General features: G+C 46.2%; 1 protein-coding gene across 1 annotated transcript in view; it reads right to left on the bottom strand.

Annotated features, from left to right (window-relative positions):
* Positions 1 to 3,223: 3,223 nt before the first annotated feature.
* The window catches only part of THBS4 (thrombospondin 4), a 43,635-nt gene continuing 22,357 nt past the window's right edge, over positions 3,224 to 24,501 (bottom strand). Inside the window, exons 7-22 of the mRNA XM_043592948.1 lie at positions 24,112 to 24,323; positions 22,486 to 22,623; positions 20,231 to 20,299; positions 18,140 to 18,292; positions 15,161 to 15,265; positions 14,494 to 14,601; positions 14,081 to 14,240; positions 12,616 to 12,734; positions 11,681 to 11,733; positions 8,977 to 9,170; positions 7,888 to 8,066; positions 7,202 to 7,250; positions 6,908 to 7,104; positions 6,143 to 6,315; positions 3,981 to 4,120; positions 3,224 to 3,448 (exon numbers count right to left, since the gene is read on the bottom strand). Coding sequence (XP_043448883.1) covers positions 3,387 to 3,448; positions 3,981 to 4,120; positions 6,143 to 6,315; positions 6,908 to 7,104; positions 7,202 to 7,250; positions 7,888 to 8,066; positions 8,977 to 9,170; positions 11,681 to 11,733; positions 12,616 to 12,734; positions 14,081 to 14,240; positions 14,494 to 14,601; positions 15,161 to 15,265; positions 18,140 to 18,292; positions 20,231 to 20,299; positions 22,486 to 22,623; positions 24,112 to 24,323 — 2,111 coding nt within the window. The 3' untranslated portion in view covers positions 3,224 to 3,386. The remainder of the gene's footprint in view (positions 3,449 to 3,980; positions 4,121 to 6,142; positions 6,316 to 6,907; positions 7,105 to 7,201; positions 7,251 to 7,887; positions 8,067 to 8,976; positions 9,171 to 11,680; positions 11,734 to 12,615; positions 12,735 to 14,080; positions 14,241 to 14,493; positions 14,602 to 15,160; positions 15,266 to 18,139; positions 18,293 to 20,230; positions 20,300 to 22,485; positions 22,624 to 24,111; positions 24,324 to 24,501) is intronic.

Genomic DNA, 24,501 nt, shown 5'->3' with positions numbered 1-24,501 from the left:
ACTCATGAACCATGAGATCATTACCTGAGCAAAAGCCAAGAGTCAGATGTTTAACTGTGCCACCCAGTGGCACTTACTGTTCCACATGTAAGTGATATCATACAGTACTTCTCGTTCTCTGACTTACCTTGCTTAGAATATTGTGCCCAAGGACCGTGATGTTGTCACAAATGGCTGGATATCCTTCTTTCTCATGACTGAATAATTTTCCACCATGTATATTTACCACATATTCTTTATCCTTTACTTCACTGATGGACATTCACGTTTCCCTATCTTGGCTATTGTGAATAATGCTGTGATAAATGGGAGTGCAGATATGTGGTTGAACTCCTGTTTTCCTTTCCTTGGGTATATGGCAGATCTTTTTAATTTGTTTGAGGAGACTCCATATTGTTTTTCATAGTGGTCGGACAAATTTACATTCATATGAATAGTGTAAAAGGGTTCCCTTTTCACCACATTCTCACCGGCACTTGTCTTGTCTTAATGATAGCCATTCTAACAGGTGTGAGTTGATAACTCATTATGGTTTTGATTTGCATTTTTCTGATGGTTGGTCATGTGGCATATTTTTACATATGCCTACTGGCCGTTTTGATGTCCTCTTTGGAAAAATGTCTGTTTAGTTCTGTCCATTTAAAATCAGGGTTTGTTGTTGTTACTGAGTTGTATGAATTCTTTACACGTATTGAATATTAACCCCTTATCTGATGTACATTTAGTTTCTTTTGCTGTGCAGAAGTTTTTGAGGTTGATGTAGTTCCATTTGCTGACTTCTGCTTTTGCTGAATGCTTTTGGCATCATATTCCAATCACTGCCGAGACCAGTGTCCAGAAGCTTCTTCTCTACATTTTTTCCTGTTGCTTCTCCATTTAAACAAGAAGTTTTCTGAAAGTTTCAAGCTTTCTACAGCATTTCCCAAGATATTGAGGCGGGGCAACCAGAAATAGGATAGTATACCCCACCCAGTTGTGTGTTGGTAAATGTTTGACCATCAGCTCTCTGGAGCCCTGCTTTGTAGTGTTTGCCAATTTCTGTGGTGTAAATATTCTCATGACGGCTAATATCAAACCATCAACAGCTTGACGGGATATCCTGTCTTCAAGACCTAATAGTTGGCTCTCCTGAGCTGGTAAGCACTGGCTTTAGCACATCACTGGGTCTGTTGCTCTCTGTATATAATGACCTTTGTCTTCCCAATGGTCTAATACGCTCCCTAAGGGATACAATTGTATTCTTGATCTCTTATAGGCCAATGGTACTAGCATGGTTATAGACACAAAAGTATCAAACTTTCCTATGGGTATATTGCTTTCCTAGAGCAGCTGTATTGCTAACAGCAGGGAGACTTGGGGGTGGGGAGGGGACAGGAAGGCTGCCTCCTCTTTCCACCAGCATCAGGGAGGCAGGAAAGGAGAGAATATGGGAGCCAGAGGATGGTTTTGATAAGGAAATCGGGCTCACTGAAAGTCCGATCAAAATACTGTAAGAATTCAGCTCAGCTTCACAACCAGATCTGATTAACACACTCTCTTTAACTTACAGAGTAGTTTATTTCCTGTCCAGGATCTGGTATATACTTTGGTGATGAGAATGAGATCTCTGAAGAAACAGATTTGTGGTTTTCATCACAGACTGCCTAGTAAAGTGCCAAAGACTCAGCAGAAGGGCATGAAAATAGCTATAAAGGTGTAACCTAACTGTATTGTTGACAGAGTGTGTGGAAGACCAAATGGGCCAGAGAGCTCCAAGAGGCCCTAAGGGCTCAGGAAACAATAACCTTTCAGTGAGATAAAAAAAAAAAAAAAAAAAAAAAAAAGGAAAAGGACTAAGATTGAAAGAGGCTGATCTCTAATGAAATGAACTTGTTTTTAGTTTTTTTTGGAATTGGGAAAGAATTATAGGTGTGAAACCACAAACTGAAAAAAGCCCATGACAGCAGTGTGGTCCAGAAATCCTTGAACAGTATCTCCTGTAACATAGTCCCGCTGGAAGACTAGACAGTGTCAGCAGAGGGAAAAATTGGTAGACAGGCCTGAATTCTGTCCACTCACTGAAGACCTTGATGTGGGAGATCTAGTGTCCTGAATCAGGAGGCAACAGACACCTCTAGGCTTTACATGTGTAGGGGGCTGTCTTGAAATCCTGCATATCTCCTATTGCTCACGCATATGCGTCGTATTTTAGGACTATTGAAATCATGATAAAACTGTGGTGATAGTGTTTATCCTCTATTTATGACTTAAGATACCTCCAGGAGTATTGGAATAGGAGGATATATTACTACCCAGCAATATTCTTTAAAACAGAATTCTTAGGGAGTTTATAAAAATGGGCCTGGATCTTTGCCTTACAAATGGAATGGTATGTCTAAATTAGGCACTGAAATTAGGTTACTGATATAATCATAGAGCATATGTTGTGAGGGTTTTTTTTTTTTTTTTAATTTATTAGAGAGCGAGCGAGCACGCATTAGTGGGGGAGGAGCAGAGGGAGAGGGAGAGAGAAAATCCCATGCAGGCTCTACCCTGTCAGTGCAGAGCCCAACATGGGGCTCAATCTCACGAACCCGTGAGATCATGACCTGAGCTGAAACTCAGAGCTGGGCGCTTAACTGAGCCACCAGGCGCCCCTGTGAAGAGCTTTTTGAGTTGTGGAAGGGCTTATATGATCCATCTACACTTTTGTCCTTGTTACTTAAGAGGCATTCGGCCATCAAGCCAGCAAACATTTACTGGATATCTACTATATTTCAGGTACTATGTTGGGTAATGGGAATACCGATTACAGTTAAGACATGGTCTTTGATGTCAGTAAGCTTACATTCCACTGGGGGGAGCCAAATATATAAATAAGCACAATGGCTGCTGAATGTGCGGGTGTGGAAAGGTGTGTGTGGAGTGGGGGAGGGTGTCAGAAGGAATTAGATTGGCTCCAGGACTGGTCAGGAAAAATCTTGGGGAAGGTTCCCCTGAGCATGTGTTTTTGAGGCTGCTGAGGTGAGCAATAGCACTGTTAGGCTTTTATGTGAAGATAACCTGAGGGACCAGTGATCAGACCTTCAGCCTGAGTCTCCTGATTCACGCACTTGCTCAATGTCACTGATTCACCCAGTCTAAGCAAAAGTTCCCCCTACAAGTTCAAGATGTATACCTCAGAGAACCACATACATACCATCAAAGCCTGAGCCACATGTAAGCAATGTCTGAATAGCCCAGGTTTTAGAAATTATCTCTTCTTTATTGCCACATCCATATAAAAAGTTTGATATTACTTGGATTGGTAAAAGGCAGGCACAGTGTATATAAAAAAAAAGGTGTAGTAAGTTAAAAAATAGATGGCTTTAGTGCTTGGAAAAACAATTATGGATTGCTTCTTTGGTTTAATTATCCAGGCGATCGAAATTCTGGGTTTGAAACTCTTGGAAGTCCTCTGGGATGGTGTCTGCAAACCAGAACAGGCACAGCGGGGTTAGTAAAGCTCCTTCCACCTGGAATCCGGGTCCATCTCGTGCTGTGCAAGCATCCTGTAGGGGTCACTGTCAGCCTAAGCAACAGGCCCCTGAAGCCTCCACAGCCATTTTCTACTTCAGGCTGCTTTGCAAATTGTTGGCTTAAAGCCCGGGAGTGCTCATTCATAGGCCTAGAGGAAATTAGCAGGCAGAATGGATTTTGAGTGTGATTATGTTTGAGCCATGAGAAAATAAAGGCGGCCGTAAATTAAATCTGACTGAATTTCTCACTGAACCCCAAATCCTAAGCCAAGCAGTTAAATTCTGTGGGTCTCAATGTCCTCATCTACCAAGTAGGAAAAATGAGATCTACCATTTACTTTGGTTACACAGAGACTGTTACATTTTAATGAATATGCCGCATGAGCTTGGAGCTCCTGAGAAGAAAATGTGCTATAAAAATAAGGCGGCGTTTTCTGATTAATGATAGTAATAATAGCGTATAGTAACAAGAATGCACGTTACCATTGCAGCGATATTTGAGGTTGGACCAAATGATGTTTTCTTGGGAGAAGCAGAACACGCCGAGGCGGCCTCCACGCATGGTGGTGTCTATGGTGACCCCGGAGTCAGCTACCAACTCAGAGCCTTCATAAAAGCGCACTCTGCGGACAACACAGCCCAAGCCGGTCTTCAGGAACCTCAAACCCAAGTCAAGGTGAAGCAACCACTGTGGGACCCAGGGGACCCACTTTAAAAAAAATTTTTTTTTTTAATTTTTGAGAGAGAGACAGAGCATGAGCTGGGAAGGGTCAGAGAGAGAGGAGACACAGAATCTGAAGCAAGCTCCGGGCTCCGAGCTGTCAGCACAGAGCCTGACAGGGAGCTCAAACCCACGGACCACAAAATCGTGACCTGAGCCAACCAGCTAACTGACTGAGCCACCCAGGTGCTCCTGAGGGGCCTCACTTCTTAAACACTCACATCTTTGCTGTTTCATACTCCATTTTTCACAGCCCTGGGTTGTGCTCCAGCTGTGGCCCCTTCCCTATTGGACTGGAAGTTCCATGAGGTCAAGGACTGTATGTTCCTGTCCTCCCATATTCTTTCTCTCCAAAAGCCTAACACAGTGCTGGGCACAGAGTCCTATTCGATGGGTACTTGCTGATGAGTTAAAGAGAAACCACAGTGTGAACCATGGCCAAGAGGCTTTGTGACCTCATTGTCCTGTGAGTTACCTTGTCCAGACAACATGCTGAAAAATCACTGCTTTTCCTGAGGTCTGACTGGTAGCACCTGGTGCAATCTCAGAATAGTGATCCTCCTCGTGTTTAGGGGAGCAACAGCCCTCCCCTAAACAAGGGCTTTAGAAATTTGTGGCTCTTTGGCATTTTATGACAGAAGCCAGGGATGCTGAATGGCTTACAAAGCCCTGGAGAGAACAGTCACAACCTGTCCTGCATCCTATACTCCTTTGGAGTGTTCCTTCAGACACCTGGGTAGGTGAAAACCCTGCTTACAATTATCAGGGCGGGCCTAGACCCTAACTTCCATTTACTTGAGAACATCAAGTATTTTTTTGCACTGTTTTAATATATACTGAATTGGGGGGGGGGCGGTAAATTGAGAAACGACTACTTTGTTTTGCTTAAAAAGAGGTGTTCACCTTGTTAGAAGTTAACTCACCAGCAGAACAACCTGCATTAGAATGTCACTGCCTCTATTTCATTTTGTGTTGTGAAATAGTGGTGTTTAAGCATTTACATGATTTTGTCATAAATTATTATTTTTCTCTTACAGTGTTAGGGAATTAGATAGTTTTGCAAATTATGTGCAGGCAGATTATATATTTTGGGACAGAAAAGAAGGCATTAGGCTTCATAAGGCTCAGAACACGAACGTCTTACTGTGCGACAAACAGTACATTTGACTAAATGCTCAAAGAAGAACAAAACATGAATTAGCCACCGTGATTTTCTTTTTTCCACCAGGCTGGTTTCCTGGTCAGGAGACTGCCACTGGTCTACATAAGCTGTCGTTGCTGTCGATCTGCACGTCTGAGGAATGAGCAAGTAAGTACACGGTCTAAATTTCAAAGATGTAGCCTAAGTCATCCTCGTTTCTGAGAAGAGTTTTTAGTGCTTGTTTTTTAAATAGTCCTATAGGGAAATGAGGCAGATGGCATTGGCTCACGTGAAGATCCGTTCCTGCCGCCTGTGGTACAGGCCCGGCCGTGGGGAGACCAACGTAAAAGGAGATACAGGCACTGTCTTCAGGGAGTTGATAGTCCAGAGGGGAAGAGACCACAAAAGGGACCCACCGCAGTGCAGCATGAATATTCGTGAACAAGCCACCATACAGGGCAGGTGTGGATAGGAGGCTTACCCAGGCCTTGCCTCACAGTGGTCAGCATGGCAGAAAGGGGGTCACCACTCAAGCACCTCCTTCCCCAATGCTGACACCTCCCGTGCAGAAAGTCCCTCCCAGTTGGGCCGTAATGTCCAGCTGGTTAGTTTGAGCTTGGGTGTCTTTCTCTTACTACTTTTCTGGGAGCCATGGCCTGGGTCTTGGAAGCATGCCCTTGGAGGGCCATCCGGGGTCAGGACTGCTCAGGGCGGTGAAGGCTCTGTGACGCACAATGAGGATGTGCTTTGCTTCAAGTGCAAGGTGAGATGTCTTCCACGTACCTTATGTAGCCCACCTGGGGCCTGTGCTGCAGGAACCAGCGGTAGGACACCTTGTCCTTCCAGCCCACGTTCCTCGAGTCCTTCCACAGCAGCCGGACCTGGTCACTCGTGTCCCCGGTGTGCCACAGGGAGTTGCGGAGATGCTCCCCCGGGCCTGTCTTAGACTTAACAGCCTGGAAAGGACACGAGCACAGTAGAACCAAATACACAGACCACCCTTCCTGGGTCCCTGGGGTGGTGACTTCATGGTTAGAATCTGGCTGTCTTGGATTTGGACAAAAGCGTAAACACTTAAATGCCCTTTCTCCTGAGGTGACCCTTAACCCTTTAATAACCAGCCCTGGCTGATACCCCACTAACCCATTCCACTTTTTTTCCTGCTGTAAATCCATTGCTCCACATGTGTTTCTGAGAGCTCTAACGTGTGCCTTTTCTCCAAGCAGGAGTGAGGGAGGCAGCCACTCAGCCCTCCTGTACACAGCTGGCCCCATGAAGGGAACAGATTAGCCAGTTAAACTGGTATGTTGTGCCTGGTGACATACCCCCAAATCTCTCCCAACTCTTGAGCCCTACTCAGACTGACATTTTCACCATCAGTCACCCAGAGGTTAGGACACAGCTTGTACCCAAGAATGAAGGCCAAGCCCTGGGTGTGCTGTAGCACAAACACCTCGATTTCACAGATGAACTAAATGCCACATGGGACAACAGAGGATTTAAAAAGAGGGCTCCGAAGCGAGATGAGTATCTTAGAGCTGTTGGTACCTTAAGCTGGATGCCAGGTTCCGCCACAGCGCGGAATGGCGTGGCTTGCCAGTATGTCTGCTCTGTCTGCTTCCACATGACTACGTAGAAGCTGGAGCTGTCTTGGTAACCAAAGATGAAGCCAGCGTAGTCATCGTCTGTCTGGGTGTTTACGTGGAAGGTCCCTTCAAAGTCAACTCCGTTAAATGCCGTGTACCCTGCAGGGATCAGAAGAAGATCAGAGAGGCAGACCAACCACCTGAGGAGCTGCAACGAGTGGATTCTATACACGTGCTCCTGATGCCCTGGACATACCCACTGCCAGGCCAGGATCGCTGTTCATAGTCTGCACAATCTCCATGCCCTGCAGAGAGAGTTGAAGGCCATCTTAGAGGGTGGAGAAAGCTCAAGGAAGCCCAGAGCCTTCGGCAGCACTGGTGAGTGGTCAGCAAGGTCTGACCTCCACACAAAGATTTAATTACCTGAGGAACTGTTCTACCTTGTTATGTCCTCAAAGAAAGCACATACTTGTGAGGGGGGAAAGAGAAGCTGAATAGAGATTATTTTGCTAAAACTGTAATTAAGGGTTTATTGAATCAGCTTAATCGAGAGAACATAGACTTCTAATGAATGTGACTTCCTGGGTGACACTAAAAAACCTAAGCCTGTCTGTGCCTGCTCTTTGTAGCTACACAATAAGGAAGACATGCGGGAGGCAGTCCCCTGGAGAGATCAGTAGCATGGCTCTGGGGTCAGACTGCCTGGGTCCCAGTTCCAGCATTCTTAGCCATCACCTGCATTGCTACCGGGAGCAATCATTTCAGATTGATGGGACTTGATCTCATGTGTAAAACAGGGCTAATGAAAGTGCTCTGTCCTAGGGTGATTATGAGGAGTAAGTGCAGTCCGAAACAGTGTCCCCTGTCACTGTTACCCACTTCTCCCAGAACGACCTGTGCTGAGAGGCAGAGCTGAGCTGCTGTTGACCACGTGACGCTTACCTGGTTCAGGACCACCCAATTGGGATCGATCTGGGCATCCCCTTCAGGGTCCAGGACTACTGTCTGGTAGGCCCTGAAGTCGGTCAGTGTGACCTCCGCATTCTCTGGGCAGACATCGATCCGATCGATGACCTGGTCCTGGTCAAAGTCAGTCTCACAGATGTCTCCCACGCCATCGCCTGGGTGGGGCGGGGGAGGAGGAGAGGAGCTGGCTACCGCCCACTCCGTGCTTGACGGAGACAGGGCTGGGCAAGGAGCTGGAGGGAGCCCACACCCCACCTCCAGGGCTATGACTCTCCACCCATGTGGGCAGAGGAGCCCAGCAGCAGCCATGTCTGAGGTGGCCCCGAGCCCCATCCTGGAGTCATCATGGTTGGTTGCTGAACCCCACTGTAGGTGACCAAAAGAATTTTCTGGGGATAGAGTGGTGTGGTAGGCAACTCTACAAAACTGATCTTGTCAGAAACCTTGGGTCAGGATGCTGGGGTTCACCAAGTGGTGAATCTTAAGGCTGATCTTACATAAGCAAACATCTATGTACTTTCTCTAGAACATATGAAAAACAGGGAAATTATCATCACCAGACAGTCTCTAAGACCATCTGGTGATCCTTAGGCTCTCTGGCTCCTCTGGCTCATGGTTTGTTTTGTTCAGCTGACCTGGTATTAAGATATTTGAACTGAATACTGCTGAGCTGTGGATGGGCGTACCCTCCCCCACTCGCCAAGGCCCTCACTACTCTGTGTCATTTCTGGCTTTGTGCACATTCTTCTTTACTGGCCTCGCCCCTGTAGCCATCTGAGCTTGGGACTCCTGTGAGACGAGCAAGCAAGATGGCAGAGCAGCTCCCCAAGCCCTTTGAGGGGAATCGTGTGGCTGCTTCCCTGGCCCAAGTGACCTCATCCCAGGGCTACTCAGAGGCTGCCGGGCAGTGCTTCTCTGACGGAGCTCGCCAGTGGTGTCTACCAGCTGTCTGCTGACCACCCAAACTGTGGCTCCTCAGAGAGGCCCTAGGAGAAGCGTGCCACCGTGTGCCTGGCAGAAGGGAGCCTGGGGGCCCCCGTGCAACCCGAGGCTGAGCCCGCCTACTGTTGCTATCCTCCTGGGCTGGGTTGGGGACCAGCCGGCAGTTGTCTGGTCCTGGGGGCACCACGTCTGGGATGCCATCGTTGTCATCATCGTCATCACACTCGTCACCGATGCCATCCTTATCAGTGTCCAGCTGGGCGCTGTTAATGACGGTGGGGCAGTTGTCTGTGCTGTCCTGGTGTCCATCTCCATCACTGTGGGAGGAGGAAGAGGTGGTTTGTGGCACAGGTGACCAGCGAGCAGGGAGGAAAAGAGAGTTGGGTGTGGGGGCTTGGTCTTTGTTGACCCACATGTCCTTAGACAGGGCTGCCCTGTGGGCCTCCGGGACCATTTTCTCCACTTCCTCATCTTGTTGAAACAAGTACATCATATCCTACTCAAGAAGATAAAGGTTGATTTCTGATTTTGTGACCAGATGTTCCTATCAGTCCCTGGGGACTGTGATCACCTCCCCACACCCCGCCACCTCCAGCTGAGACTGTGCAAAGGGAACAAAGTGAGGGGCAGTGAAGCCAGGCTGCTCAGTGAATCCTGGCTCAGCCACTTACTAGCATGCAGCCCCAGGCGTGATACTTGACCCCTCTGTGGCTCAGTGTCCACATCTATAAAATGGGAGTAACAGAGCCTACCTCATTGCGTTGTTAGGAAGATTAAATGCTTCTGTGATTAGAATTTTGCATATTGCAATTTAATCTATGACAGAGTACTTGGATGTGCTGGCTCCTAGGAAGCCTTCCAGTGTTTTCCATTCCTCTTCACAATCCCTGGCCAGCAGACCCAAGAAGGATCAGATGTGCATGCCTCAGGAAGAATGGCAGAGAGGAGGGGGCGGCCCCTGCCTGAGAGGTAAGCATGGAGGCTGGGCTCAGTCCTGCTCTAAAGCACTTCTCAGAACCCTCATTCTCCACCTGACATTTCTTTTTTCCAGGCCTTAGAGCCACTCGAGGAGGAGACTGCCCTGTCCCCAGAGTTTTTTTTCCCCGTGTTGATGGAGGCCCTCTTTGGCTACTCTGTATCAGAGCAGATGTCCCTTTCACCTCATTCTACCCATGGCCTATCCCAGACAGGGGAGGGAAGCCAGACACCAGCCCATGCCCTCCAGGCCACATGTCCCAGATGGGTCCCAGAGAAAACGAGGCCAACCTGGGCAAGTAGACGGTGACATGGCTCAAACAGCGGAATTCCTGTGCCTGTAGCAGGGCTGACTTTTAAATCCTAAGATTGAGCTGTTTCCCTCAGCAGCCATTCTATACGGCCTTGCACATTTTTATGCAAAAACAAGCAGTTCCTGTCCTCCTCCCGAAGGTTCAAGTTTATGGGAATTAAAATGTAGCAGAATGAGTCATTTACTTTAGGCAAATATCTAGAGGGTGACAGGATAGGATATTTTAGAGATTCCGTAGATGGCAGTCGGTGCAAGACCACCTGCACCAAAGAACACTCTTGATGTCCATCCCTTAGGGAAGGTTCCACTTAGAAATGGAGACCTCCTAGGGCCGACTCTGTGGCCCTCTCCTCGTGTGGTGGTAACAATAACACAGCCACCGTTTGGTGCAGGTCACCTGTGGACCAGCACTCTGCCAGGAGCGTTACCTACTTTAGCTTTTATTCTTACAGAACCTGCAAGGTGCATTTAATTCTCTCTACTTTGCAGATGAAGAAACTGAGACTCCATTGAGAAGTAGGATTAAGTGCACTTGGCTGACACATACTTTGCAGCAAGGACACTGAGCACAAGGACAGAAATGGGACTTTATGGCAGCTGTCCTTGCACAAGGTTGGGCTCAAGAACCACTGGGGACAGGGCCACCTCCAAGGGGTTGAGAAGGGAGGCCCTGCTTTGTCTTCCAGGGTCCTTTCCCTCTCTCATCCCTGTCCTGCCGCCCCGACAAGCATCCCTGATGGAAATGAAAGGGGACAGAGCCTAGGACCACAGGCGCCTCCAGGGCAGAGATAAACTTGTCTGTGTTCTTGCTGATGTTGCTACAGCATCTGCTCCAGCCCTGTGTCTTAATATAGGACTACATCGTGTGGGGCTAGACGGGTTGACAAAACTCATTTGCACAGGACAATACCACCAATAAAGGGACGCAAAACGAAAAAATTCCAAGGACAATGAAATAACAGTGATCTCTCAGCAAACTGACAGTTTCCTATTTTGGGATGATGGTGAAGCTTCCCTGAGCTGAAAGACTATAATAATAAAAGAGCTCATACCTACTGAGTGCTAGCTATGTAAGGGAAGCTGTGATGTGCACCCTCCATAAATTAACTCCATCTTCACAACAGACCTGGCTACGTGCCATTGTCGTCCCCATTTTTCAGATGAGAAAACTGAGGCACAGAGATTTGATGACCTGCCTAAGGTTAGGTAGTTTGTAAGTGAACGGGCTGGGATTTATCTAGCTGTGTATCATCCAGAGCCCGTGTCTGAAGCATGATGCTCTATTGCCTCTCCTGTGCTAGAATCTCACTTGCTGGAGTGCCTCGTGGCCCCTCCTGACACCGTCACCTGGCTATAGAGAACTTTCAAGGAAGTGCGGTGACCCTGGCCAGAGGCAGGGCTATTGTCCCCCCAGTAGCTCAATCTCTCTCAATTTATTCAGAGAGATCCCAAAGCAAGGTAGCAGCAGAAAGCTCCAAAGGCTAAAATTCCCTCTAAATTTTTCATCGGGCCTTAATGCAACTGGGAAATGTGCCATACCTGTCCTGATTGGTGTCACAGGAGTCCCCAACCAGGTCGTTATCCACATCAGACTGCAAAGAGAACAGAGCATGTAATTATTTATCCCTGGGCCTTTATGCACAGAACGTTCCAGAGAAGGCAGATCTGGCCCCTCACCACTACATCTCAGGAAGTCTCTCTGGAATTGGGTTGGTGCAGAACTGCAAAAGGACAGCACCATATTGGTGTAGGCACAATGCTGAATTGTCAAAAAAGCCTTCCAAAATATCAAGCCACATGGCTGGGCTGCCTACACACCAGATGAGCTGATTGGAAAGGGCGCCGGGGCAGGATGGTGGCAGGTGGAGACATGGAACTCTGGCACGGGTCTGAGGAGAGCCAGCCAAAGGCATGGGGACAAGGCAAACTGATTTGGCTTTGCTTCTGCATGTTGGAATTAAGCCAGAATGGGAGTGAGTCACAGAGGGCAACAATGACGCCCCTCTCTCAGGGCTTTAAAAATACATGACACATCATACCCAATTATCCAGACAGGAAGCGAGAAGGGAAACAACACGGCGCTAACTGAACTTCATCTGAAATGTCCAGACATAGGCTGTATAGGGGCTTGGGGACTAAAAGGGCACAGGCTCCCAAAGGTTAGTTTCCATGCTACATTTTCCTTCCAGCAAAGGGACTTGTTTTGGGCATCATTAAATTCCTACTACTAAGGCACTCTACATAGGCACTCTACGGCCCATGAGATTAGCCCAGAGGGCCTTAGGTCTCGTGAAGCGTTCTTCCTACCACCTCCAGACCTAAGGTGTGCAATTCTACCATGTCTGCTCTGGTAGGTAAGTGCAACAGCAAGGAGCTGAGCCAGTGTGCTCTGCTGTTTTTCTAGGCACCGGTCTTAAAGAATCTTCACATAGGGGAGCTCAGCCTAGAGTATGAGGCCCTCAAACGCTACTCACCTGGTTAGGGTTACTGACATCAGGACAACTGTCACAGGCATCCCCCACGCCATCACCATCCCTGTCCCGTTGGTCACGATTGGGAACTTTTGGGCAGTTGTCCAGAATGTTTTTTATTCCTACAAGAAAGGAATGGTTCCCTGAGTCAGGTGAACACACAGATCTAGAAGACAGGCTTCTGGGTGCTAAGAGATCAAGCCTCTACCCAGGCCTGGGGTGAGTGACTTCTGTTGAGCTGTCCTCCAAGAGCCACACTACCTTTCTCAGCACTCATCTGGATGTACCCTCAAAGGATGGATTCTGGGAGACTTAAAAATGAACAGCGGTCTAAGGCATTTCTCCATGCAGTTAGAAGTTGTGCCAGATGTCAAGGACTATCATGTAACCAGATGAAAAGGTCATGAGGGCTAGGTGGGCCAGCCCTGGAGAGGGAGGACCTTGGGACGATGTGAATAAAGACTGGGACCCAAGGGCTGGGCCCACCGTGCCCCCCCTCTTCCCAACTGTTGTCTATGTCCTGTCATGCAAGCAGCCTGTAATCAGTCATGGTGGGAGTGGTATTTATAGCATAGAAACTGGCAAATGCTACATCTTGGAGCTTTTTTTGGTTTGTTGAACTGGTTTACCAGCATACCACTGGATCTGATCATCAGTAGGGCTTGCAGAGGATGAGGTCATGTTTTAGGGAGGTGTGGATATTCTGGAGTGGTGTGTGTGTGTGTGTGTGTGTGTGTGTGTGTGGTGGGTGAGTAGGTGGAGGGCTGGGAGTGTATTTCTAAAGATTTTCCTTCAAGGCCCTTGTGATGTGAAATATTTTTCAAAAACTATCACATCCAGCCTATACTTTGATGATAGTCATCTATATGCTATGGAAGCTACACAGAAACAAATGTTCTGCCTCCCATCCTGAGAGGCTCCAGAGCTCAAACTGTGCTCTGGGGGTTGCCATTCACACAGCCCACACTAGAAGGCCTCTTCAGTGGAGCCTAGAGCTGGCCCACTCCTGCCTCCACACTCTTCTCAGAATAGGCAGGGGAAGGGCCTGTCTTCCGGGAGATGCCTGATTCTTTGCAGGAGGAGCCAGACCCAGGGCCTGTAGTTTGTGACCCTGCTCAAGGCCCCCTCATTCAATTCTCTGCTCCCAGGAATCTCACAGGTGGGAAGTGGGGGTGGGGGAGATCTACTCTTTCTAGGAAGATATATGGCCTACAAAGATGCCACTCGAAGTAATCCCCACAAAGTTTCTGGCAAAGATGTAGAATTCCAGAAACACCCGGGGTTATTAAATAGAGGAGTGGGCTATGGAGTCTCCTTCCATAGAAAGAGGTGGGCCAGACACAAGCTGCAGGAAACCACTCCATGTGGGAGGCCTTCTGAGTTAGCAATGCTATTTCTGCTCCTAACAGAGAACAAGGGCAAAAGGACACACGAGTCCCACATAAAAGACAAAGCAAGACAAGCCCACCATCTCCATCCATGTCATCATCACAGGCGTCTCCTTTTCCATCTCCATCAGTGTCTTTCTGGTCATTATTCAGGACATTCCGGCAGTTGTCACAGGCGTCCCCAAAGATATCTTTGTCACTGTTCCTTTGGTCCACATTGTGAGTCAGGACACAGTTATCCTAAAGGATCAGAAGACCATTTAATCAGACTTGACTGAATCCCTCCAAGGTCTCTGGTCCTGCACTGGATGCCAGCCAGCCCCCACCCCATTGTCATGCACTGTCAGAACTCAGGAGAGAGAGCCGCAATGCCAGGGGATCACAGGCATGGCAACCACCATGGGGGATGACTAATACAATAGGGGACTCCGCAGGCTTTCTTCTGCATCCCTGGTATGTGGCAATTCATGCGCCCGGCTGGCAGAGCAAGTACCTGCTCATTCAGGATCCCGTCTCCGTCAGCATCGTCGTCACAAGCATCTCCTATGCCATCTCTGTCTGCATCTTCTTGGCCAGAATTTGGCACATACTTGCAATTATCCTAAGGAGAAGAAACAAGAGCTCAGAGAAACATCTACATCTGACTTTTTTTTCAGCTTTATTGATGTATACCTGGCAAAATTCTAATATATTTGAAGTGTACACTGTGATTATTTAATATACCTTTATGCTGTGAAAGGATTCCCACCATTGAGTTAACACATCCAACATCTCACTGGCTCTTTGTGTGTGGGTGAGAACATTTAAGTTCTATCCTTTTAGCCAACTGCAGTTAGACAATACAGGGTTAACAACTATAGTCACCATGTTATACATTAGATCCTCAGGTTTATTCTTCTTATGCCTTTGTATCCCCTCTGTACCCTTTTATCAACCTCTCCGTATTTCCCCACCCCCATCTACATCTGTCTTAGGTCGGAAATGATTTCTAACCTCAAGACTGACTGTAGCCGCCTGACTTTCCTGTTGATGGATGTTTGGCTACGTTTGACATGCAGCTACTTTCAAAATGCAGTTTTAAATGGAACCCTCCCCCATATAAGCTCTGGCTCTGGACAGCCCACAGCGAATGTGGTGTTTTTCTTGTGTGCCCTCCTTACCTTCTTGCAGTTCCTGGCAGAGCACGGCAGTTCTTCGTCGGGGTAACTGTCAATGTCCACATCCTTTCCGCAGATATAGCCATCGCCAGCCCAACCAATGCCACACTGTGAAGGGAAAGCACAGGAGAAGTTTGGGAAGCCAAGCCTGGGAGGAGGCAGGTGGCTGACAAGGGCCTCAGCTCTGACCCTGTGAATCCCTGCTAATCATATATGCTTCCCCAGAGGGAGGGCCCAGAGCTACACCACCTTGTTGGGTAGGATTTTAAAACTATTGTTTTTTGAATAGTCTTATGAATCAAAAGGTACAAAGGGAGATAGAATCAAGACTCCTCCCCATTCCTATTCTTTTGGCTCAGGCCATCCATTATTATGTATACTTCCACAGATACAACACACACAGACAAGCAAATACACGCATTCTTTTTCTTTTGACTTTTAACACAACTGACAGCACCTATATCCACTGTTCTGTACTTTATTTGGAGCTCTTTCCATATCACTCCATGTAGATCACGTCACTCTTTTTAGTGGTCACAGATTATCATACCCAAAGTGGTAGGCATGTGCCTTAATGAATTCAACCAGTCCTCTACTGGTGGGTGTCTGGTTTTTAAAACATTTTTCTATTGCAAACAAGGCTACAACAGGTTACTCTAGTACATAGGTCATTCTGCACATGTACTGGTGTCTTAGTGTGGAATTCCTGGTTCAAAGGGTATTTGTAATTTAGAGTTACTGTTAACCTGCTCTCCACATGATTATTCAATTTCCTCTCCCAGCAGAAACGAATGCATGTGGCTTTTGTGCCACTTCCCTTATCATTCTTGAACCGCAGGCATATCTCTGATTTTAACAGTCTTCTAAATCAATTTCCATCAAAAGAGTAACCTTCCAAGGTGCTTTACCTTTATTCATGCCCTGTAGCAGAAGAAGATTCCCACAGGTCCAGGGCTGGGCCTGTGTGTTCTCTCCATCCCTGGAAAAGTCTACCCAAGTACCCTGTCATCACCAGCCCTCACTTCATTGCCAGCATAAGACGCATCAATAGTTATTCTGTATCAGACCCTACACCCATTGTCTCCAATCCTTACAATGACACTGCAAGGTCATTGTTATCCCATTGTAGGTGAGACAACTAGGCTATTGAGCAAGGATCGCTGGCAAACCGAAGACAAAAGAAGTTATTCAGTAAGTGGTGCCCTGGGCATGAGGTAGGACCTGGGGGCCCAGCCCAGGAACAGGACAGGCACCTGCAGAGGGGAAAGGCAGAACAGAGGAAGGAACAGTGAGGAAGAGGACCTGGAAAAGGACAGGGAACCAGAAAGTCAGGGAGAGGACAGAGAGCCTGAGGAACAGAAGCAGGGTTTAGGGAAAAAGAACTTGACATGAATAAACATTAAATTTCCTGGCCTTGCTAATCAAAAGAAGGTGATTGAAGACCAGTGACTTCCTAAGTGGCAGCCTGCCTGTTCTCAATCATCCATGCTTTCCTTCTGCAACCAGGAATTTAGAAGGCAGGAGGCCAAAGACACCCCTCCCGTAAGTGCCCCTATTTCCGTGCAGTTGCTTCAGCGGGCCTTCAGAAGGCCTGGAAAGCTTGGCCATGGGGTATGGTCCTTGACTCATTTTAATGAAAGAAAAAATTTCCTCTAGGAACAAATACATTTTTAATGAGCCATTTTCTGGCAGATTAAATTATTTTAGTAGTCACACCAAGTGTATTAATCCTTTACCATCTGTCGTCGTGCCTTATTACAAATTCAAAAACATATTAAGAGCTCCATCACCCACCATCCCAGGGAAGTCATTAATTTGTTCACAGAAAATTAGGATTTAAACACAGATTTACACTCGCCTCTCAATGGTAATAAACATGCCCAGGCAACAGGAATTAGGCAAGGTGTGGGTTTTTTCCCTCTGACCCAGCTTGCTCCTTTGTCAGGACCTTGTTACAGACTATCTGTGCTGCCAGAGAGAATGCGTGTTATTACATTTCTTCAACTTCATTCTGATTCTTCTCCTTTCCAATACTTGAAAAGCGATATGCTCCCAGTAGAAAATTTTGTGAGCATAATGATAAAGAAGCCCAAGTTCAAGGTATAGAGAAGAGAGAAAGTGTCTCCCAGAATCCATCCTGCCGCTCAGGAGTGACCGTTGTGAACCTGTGAGTCCCACAGTCTGAAGGGCCACCTGCCATGGGCCTGACTTACTGGGAAGCAGCTGATGTGGCTGACTTCTCAGTGTCTAGAAGCCCTGAGGACTCTGGAGCCTGGGATTTAGGAGTGGGTGTCAGAAAGGGCCTTCTTCTTCACCAAGGGCCCAGCATGCACCCACCTGGACCGAGACCCATGTCAACTCTCTTGCCAGCCAGCTCCTCCCCAGATGGGCTCCAGGGTTGGGTAATGCATAGGGAGAAGAGTGACCATCCGCTGAGCTATTCCTGAATCTGGGTGTAGGTGGAGACAGAAAAGTGCCCTCTGTCCCCTCGCGCTCACTGGCGGGAGACAGGAGGGTTCTCTGAGAGTTGAAACAGCCTACCACTTCCCTCCAACCTGCTTCCTAGAACATCAGGCCAGATTCTAAGGACAGCTAGAAAGGATGGCAGTATGCTAATACATTCCCCGAATAAATAGGGCGGTGGATGGGAGGGAGGGAAGGCGGCCCCTTCGCTTCTTGCCGCCCACTTCTTGGCCCTCCACAGAGGGTATCTAGGAGTGAGGGCTCTACCACTGATGTGCCCGAGGGAATCGTGTTGACCCATGACTGACAGGGAGAGAAAAGGCAGCTGATGTTCAATGGACTTCACATTGCTCTCCGCGAACTCAGCTGACCCTGTGACTATTAAATTCTGTGTTTATCTCAATTGAAATGTTTTCACTTCTGAGTACTTTTTACCTGGAAGCAAGGAGAAACTGGGGAGGGGTTGGTGTTTGAAATGGAAGAGGAAAAAAATCACTGAGCAGGTGACAGACAACTTACCACACATGTCACATCCCCTTGCCTCTCTTCAATGCACTGTGCGTTCAAACTGCAAGGATTCAGCTCAGGATTTCTGCAGCTCCTTTCGGTTTTGCATCCCCTTGTCTGATCACCAGTGTACCCCGGTTTGCAAGGCCCGCAGCGGTAAGATCCCTGCAAAGATCAGATGATGAGCTGGGGCTCAGAACTGTGAGCGAGGCGACTGCAGTTGTGTTTATTTTTGTAGGTACTCAGTGATGCCAAGATTTAGGGACACCCATGCCTGCCTCTCCGCCCATGTGTACATCTTGGAAGACTGTGCGAATGTTGAGGAAGACACCGCCAGCCTGGAAGCTGCAGCGAGCCACACGGACATGAGGGAAGAGTGGGGAGGGCAGAAGAAGGCTAGAGTGAACCACCGTCACCAGGACTTGCCAGCTCTGCCTTGGAAGACAAAAGGGAAGGGGCTGATGGCGCCAGTGAGGCCCTGGGAGGCAGAGAGCATTTATTCTCAGGACAAGGGAGACGGTTTGATTGAAAAGCATGTTAGGAAAAAACAAGGTGTTTTTTTTTTAACTGTTCCTTTGGCTTTTTAAAAATGGAATGACAAAGAACAGTTGTACAGAGAAATGTCAATGGCCTTGCACTGAGAATTCTTGATGAGGTAGGCTCCGTGGAGAAGTCTGGCAAATGAGCTGTCAGCCCTGCTACAGCAGCCCTTCTACCGGCCGTGACTTTTTTTTAACAGCTTTACTGAGATGAAATTACATTTCAGGAAAGACACCCATGTCACCTGTAGGGTTCAATGATTTTGGTCATTAACAACCTCTTACTGCCAACTCCAAGGGACGCTCTTCAGTGGTCTTCCTCGATCTACTGGCCTTACCGGATTGCTCCATTTGGTCGGTTCTCTCCTTTTCTTGGCTCTTGCTCTTTTTCCTTGGCCCATTTTTGAGGTTCTCCGGAGTTCTACTTTCTAGATGGTTCCACCATCTAGTTTTCTTCCTCCAGGGTGACTTTAGTTATTACCTTTATGTCAGTGTCTCCCAAATCTCTATCTGCAGACTCACTGATAAGGGCCTGGTGAAAACCTAAGAAGCAACAATCCCTATATATTCCTAGGTAGTCGAGTATGTGGATAGGAACACAGGCTCTGCAGCTGGAAGTCTTAGGAGAGGGGTGGTCTTGGCCCAGTTACTTTTCTGGAGTTGTTTCTTCAACTGTCAAATGGGAATAATAGTGCCTAGCGACATGGTTGTTGTGAGGACTAAAATAAGGGGCTTGATATTTATAAGATGTTTTTAAATTAAAAAAAATGTTTATTTATTTTTGAGAGAGAGAGAGAGAACAACAGAGCACAAGTGGAGGAGGGAGAGAGAGAGACACCCACAGAAATCCGAAACAGGCTCCAGGCTCTGAGCTGTCAGCACAGAGCCTGATGGCAGGGCTCCAACTCACAAGCTGTGAGGTCATGACCTGAGCCGAAGTCGGACCCTTAACCAACTGAGCCACCCAGGTGCCCCTATAAAATGTTTTTACATACAAGCAAACTAGAGTAATTTTCCTAGGGACAAAGTTAGAAGTAGTCACAAATGGAATCAGCAGGTCTCTTGATGGTTACTGGGCCACACCTCTATCTCGGAATCAGTTGACAAGAACTTTCAGAAATAAAACCGTATCTAAATATATACACTTTAGACCTCTTAAGAGCTAAGCATTTTAATACAAATGACTTTTGGAGAGATTTATAAAAATAATGAATACTATTTGGGGATTGTGTCATCACCAATAAAATGTATATTCTGAACTGTATAAACTAAGAAGCTCTTCATATTTTTAAAATAAAAGAATATTTCAAAAATATATTCTAAAAGCCCAACACTGCAACTATGATTAAAATATAGCAGTTAGAAAATAATTCTTATATAAAAATTACTTATAAAATTACTCTCACATGAAAAACCATTTTTCAACATAAACTTTTATCTTCATTTGCCAACCAAATATGTTGTACCCACCTGTTCTAGGTGTGTTTGGGGTTATGATTTATAAACATATGATTGTTTCAATACCTGGTCTGCTTTGATAACATCATCCATGAAAAATACTTACCAGAGTGTTAATACAGATAGAGTTGAGAACACACGCTCCGTTTTGACACTCATCAATGTCAGTGCAGACCTAGTACAGGAAAGTTTAAAGACATACTCCGTTTAAGCAGAAATGCAAATAAATTTTGCTTTGATAGCTTTGGGTGAAGACATGGGATTTCAGGTAAAATGATAACAGGAGCGTCGCTTTAGCCACCTCCCTGTGTTTGTACCAATCTGTACTTGACCTAATTTCAAGTGATAGTTGCCACCTTGGGATTTAAGGTTGTTCAGAAAACAGAACTGGTATGATTCATCTGTTCCTGCAACCTTTTTACTCAGGAAAGTACTTCTATATCCTGTTTGGTACTAGATGTACTTCTGTATGAGGATTCCTAGCTTTCTTCAATTCTGGAAAATTCTCAGCTTCCCTCTGCTCCTACTCTTTGAATTCTTTCTTTGGAACTACCAATATAAGCCAATATTGGACTTTCTCATTAATTTCTCCTTTTGACTCTTAACCTCTTGTTCATATTTTCACATATCTTTATTTTTCTGTGCTGCATTCTGGATGATTTCCTTAGATGCACCTTCCATTCTATATATTCTCCGATAGCTGTCTTGCCCACCTATTGAGTTTTTAATGTCAGTGATTACATTTTTCACTAAGTTTAACCTGTTTTTCAAGGTTGCCTTTTATTTTTCACACTGCCCTATTTTTAAATTATGATATCTATTCCTTCCTTGGCCTCTTTATCCTTTTGAACTGTTTTATATTTATCATGTATCCTCAGGGTAGCTTAAATCACCATTCACATAAATCACCATTTTTGTTTATGAACAAAATGTTTATGAACAACATACCTTTAGCGCCCTGTTTTTGCATGTTCTACTGGCACTGGGTTTCAGAGTCTCTGGTATGGCTTTGACATTAGCCAGGGCCCCAGGGATTTTACTGCACCAGGGCTAATTTTTATGTTAATTTTCTGGCTTGTATTTCCATGTGGTATTAGTAACATAGATTTGAAGCTCATAACGGTATACGGCACAAACCTGGAGCTCTGATTTGTTGCGGGAAATATTCCTTTTTGTCAACCATGTCCCAAAGGTGACATGAAGTTTCCTTGTTGATTTTGGGGGCTAGTAGTTTTCTCATCTCCTTGTAATGCATGGGTAGGGTTCATGGCTTTATGAAGGCGTGGTAGGTCTTTCTAAAGGTCCAGGACTACATCTGCTATACCTACACAGGTGCTAAAACCCCTGATTCCCACTCCTAGGACTGATACCCAGCTCCTACCTCCCATAAGCATTAATTTGTTAAGTTTTAGCAAGGTGGCTCCTTCTACTTCAGTTGAGTCTACCATATTACTGGAAATCCACTGGGCACTGCTTCTTACTCTCTTACACAAAGCACTGTCTATTTCATTTCGTCTGTTTTCCTTGGTTTCGTCTTGGAGACTTTTGTCTTTAGAGGAGAGGATGAAAAACTTTGGGTCATTACTCTAATGGTTTCTTGTTACTCGTCTATGTCCAGCTTGCCTCCTTTTTCTAGTCTTAAAAAATGATGCCCTCTAGAATCCTTTGATAGGCAGCTAGGAAATAATGAACCCTTGCCCTTCTTCAAACCTAATAATTTCCCTAAGGTAGTAAAATATATTTATAGACCAACCACTTTTAAGGGCTGAAGACATCAAAAAGAATTTCACAGTCAGTCAGTTAAATAATGGCCAGGATATAGTAGAACATTTGGAAATAAATGGAGACTGTCACAAAGTGCTCAAGTGCTTTATGGCAGTTTATAGCTTATATAAGAAGAAGGGGGGGTTTCCTCAGGGGATTATTTCTACTCTTGAAATCCTCTCATCTCTAAAATAGCTTCTTATCAGCAACAATGACTCTATAAAAGTGACCTAATTTTTCAAAGCTTTTATTTGTTTCCTTGATTCTCAAGTTATTCTGCAGGACAAAACGTTCAATGGCTAACAGAATAAGTCTGAAATCATACCACATATTTAGTGTTACCCCACTCATTGTTTTCCTAGTGATACTCTATTATCCTGATTTAATAGCTTCCTCCCTACTAGATATTATGAACATCTATACTCAGAAATGAGTTGGAAAACTTCCCTATTTGTCCTTTGTGCACCATGACATTCCACATGGCATTGGCTGTTCAAGGAGGTAAAGGGTTATAATGAAAGAGGTGGGAACAAACCCAAGGTTTTCTGTTGGTAATTAAGATAAAAAATGAGTAGAAAGACCGTAACTTCAGCCCACCTGCTTGTTTGACTTGGCAAAACTGATCCCAACACCCTGCACCATGGGCCCTGTGAAGCCCATGGGGCACGCATCACATCTGAAGCCGGGAGCCAAGTTCACACAGCGCACACCTGGGTAGCAGGGATGGTATTTGCACTGGGAACAAAAAAACCAAAGTCTTTAGCCACATGGAGCAAACACAAACTCTCATTCATCTATTTGTACATGCTTATTTACTTAACTGTCTATTTCTTGGTGACCAAGATGGTAAAAGGATATAAAGGCTTCTAATTTCATAGTTATAGATGGAATCTCAGACACACACGGTATAAGGCTGACTTCTAGTGGGCTTTGCTGTATTACAAATAATGGCATGGCCAAGTGGAAAAGGTCCTTAACGATAATCAGTCTACCTCCCAGTGTAAATTCTCTGATATTCTATCTTGTAACTTAAAACCACCATGGAAGGACAGTGTTCCTGGACTGCCTGTCAGGTGGCTGTTAGATGAATCCAAATGCATTACTAAACCAAATTCTCAAATGAAAAAATCTCAAGAAGACAAGGCCAGGGTAGCTGTTGCTTTTTTCAACAAGATGTGATCTATTAGGGTCTGTGCCTGCCTTCATGCCCTATAGAGTCCACGGATGTTCTAAGGCTCTTGGTAGTCTAGGAGATTTGTTCTGATTTTTTTTTTAACCGCTTCAACTAATGTAAAAAACATGACCACTTCCTGCCCTTTCAAAAGGAGGAAAATTCCAGCTCACAGATAAAAACCAGATGCAGTTCTGTGAAACATGTACAGACATCTCTCCAAGTGAGGGATTACTACAGACCATCTTAATTGCTTATTACCTGGGAAAGTAATCAGCTGAGTGCTACCATAAGCCTGAAGGAGCTGTGTGAGTGTGTGTGTGTGTGTGTGTGTGTATGCACACACACCTAACCTCTTTGCAGGCACCGTTCTTTCTCCTTCTAGTCCTCCTCTGGCTTGGTGGGAGGGGAAAGGCATATTCTGGTGGCGGCCTTGCTACCTACTGTGAACACTGCTTTGGGACTAGACTAAAGACTGGCTAACCACAGTCTTGAAACAATCTCCTTTAGAGGCGTTTGCAAGCCGGCCAAACAGCCTGTGTTTGCTGTATGTCCTTCTGGCTCCATCCCTCAGCACTTTTGGTTACTCACAGGTTATAGGATCTCCTCAACAGGCTTTGCTGGTCTGAGATTCCCCTCTGCACATCTAACCTGAAGAAGTTAGTTGCAACCCCTGAAATATACCCTCACACAGATATTCCCCCTCCCGTGTTTGCAGAAGTGTAGAAAAATCCAAACTGTAACACTGACTACATGAGAGAAATAATCTATGCTGGGGTACAAATCTCAGCATTATAGTGACATGGCCCAGCAGAACCGCCGGGAACACAGAGAGGAGATATTACAAACAGAGCCACAATCAGGTGTCATGCCTCCTTCATCCTGCTGCTCATGGTCTTGTGGTCGCTAAGGATTCACGAGGGAGAGTATTTATGTCACCTGGAGAACAGCCCATGTCATCCCAGCATCATCAACCTGGCTTCCTTTTCCATAAGCTGTAGGGTGTACAAGATACTTAGGGAGCCCCTGTCCCGGGGAAGCTGAACTTTTACCTCATCAATATCAGAACAGGTGATCCCATTTCCTGTGTAGCCCTCGGGGCAGGGCCCACACTGAAAGCCATCTCTGGTGTCAGTACATCGGACGCCGCGGAAACAGGAGTTAGAATCACAGCGGCGCACTGGGGGTGTCGAGGATGTCGTGGGCGCTGGGGATGCAGGGGGCACCAGCGTGTTTGGGGTTGGAGACTGAAAGCTCAGTGGACCTAGAGGAAAACCAATAATCCGCAGACTTTTTGACCACCAGAAAAACGTAGCTGATTCAAAATGCTATTTGATTTTCCAGTGAACTTCCCTTCCCTTCAACTCTGTGCCAAACCTCCAGAAACCATAGTCAGTGTAGCCTCACTCCATGGCCCTTCATCAGTCCTCACCTGCTCGTCC

Source organism: Prionailurus bengalensis, chromosome A1 (assembly GCF_016509475.1).
Source record: "Prionailurus bengalensis isolate Pbe53 chromosome A1, Fcat_Pben_1.1_paternal_pri, whole genome shotgun sequence".
Taxonomy (NCBI): domain Eukaryota; kingdom Metazoa; phylum Chordata; class Mammalia; order Carnivora; family Felidae; genus Prionailurus; species Prionailurus bengalensis.
Note: the sequence above shows the minus strand (reverse complement) of the source record. Positions and strands in the feature narration are given on the sequence as shown.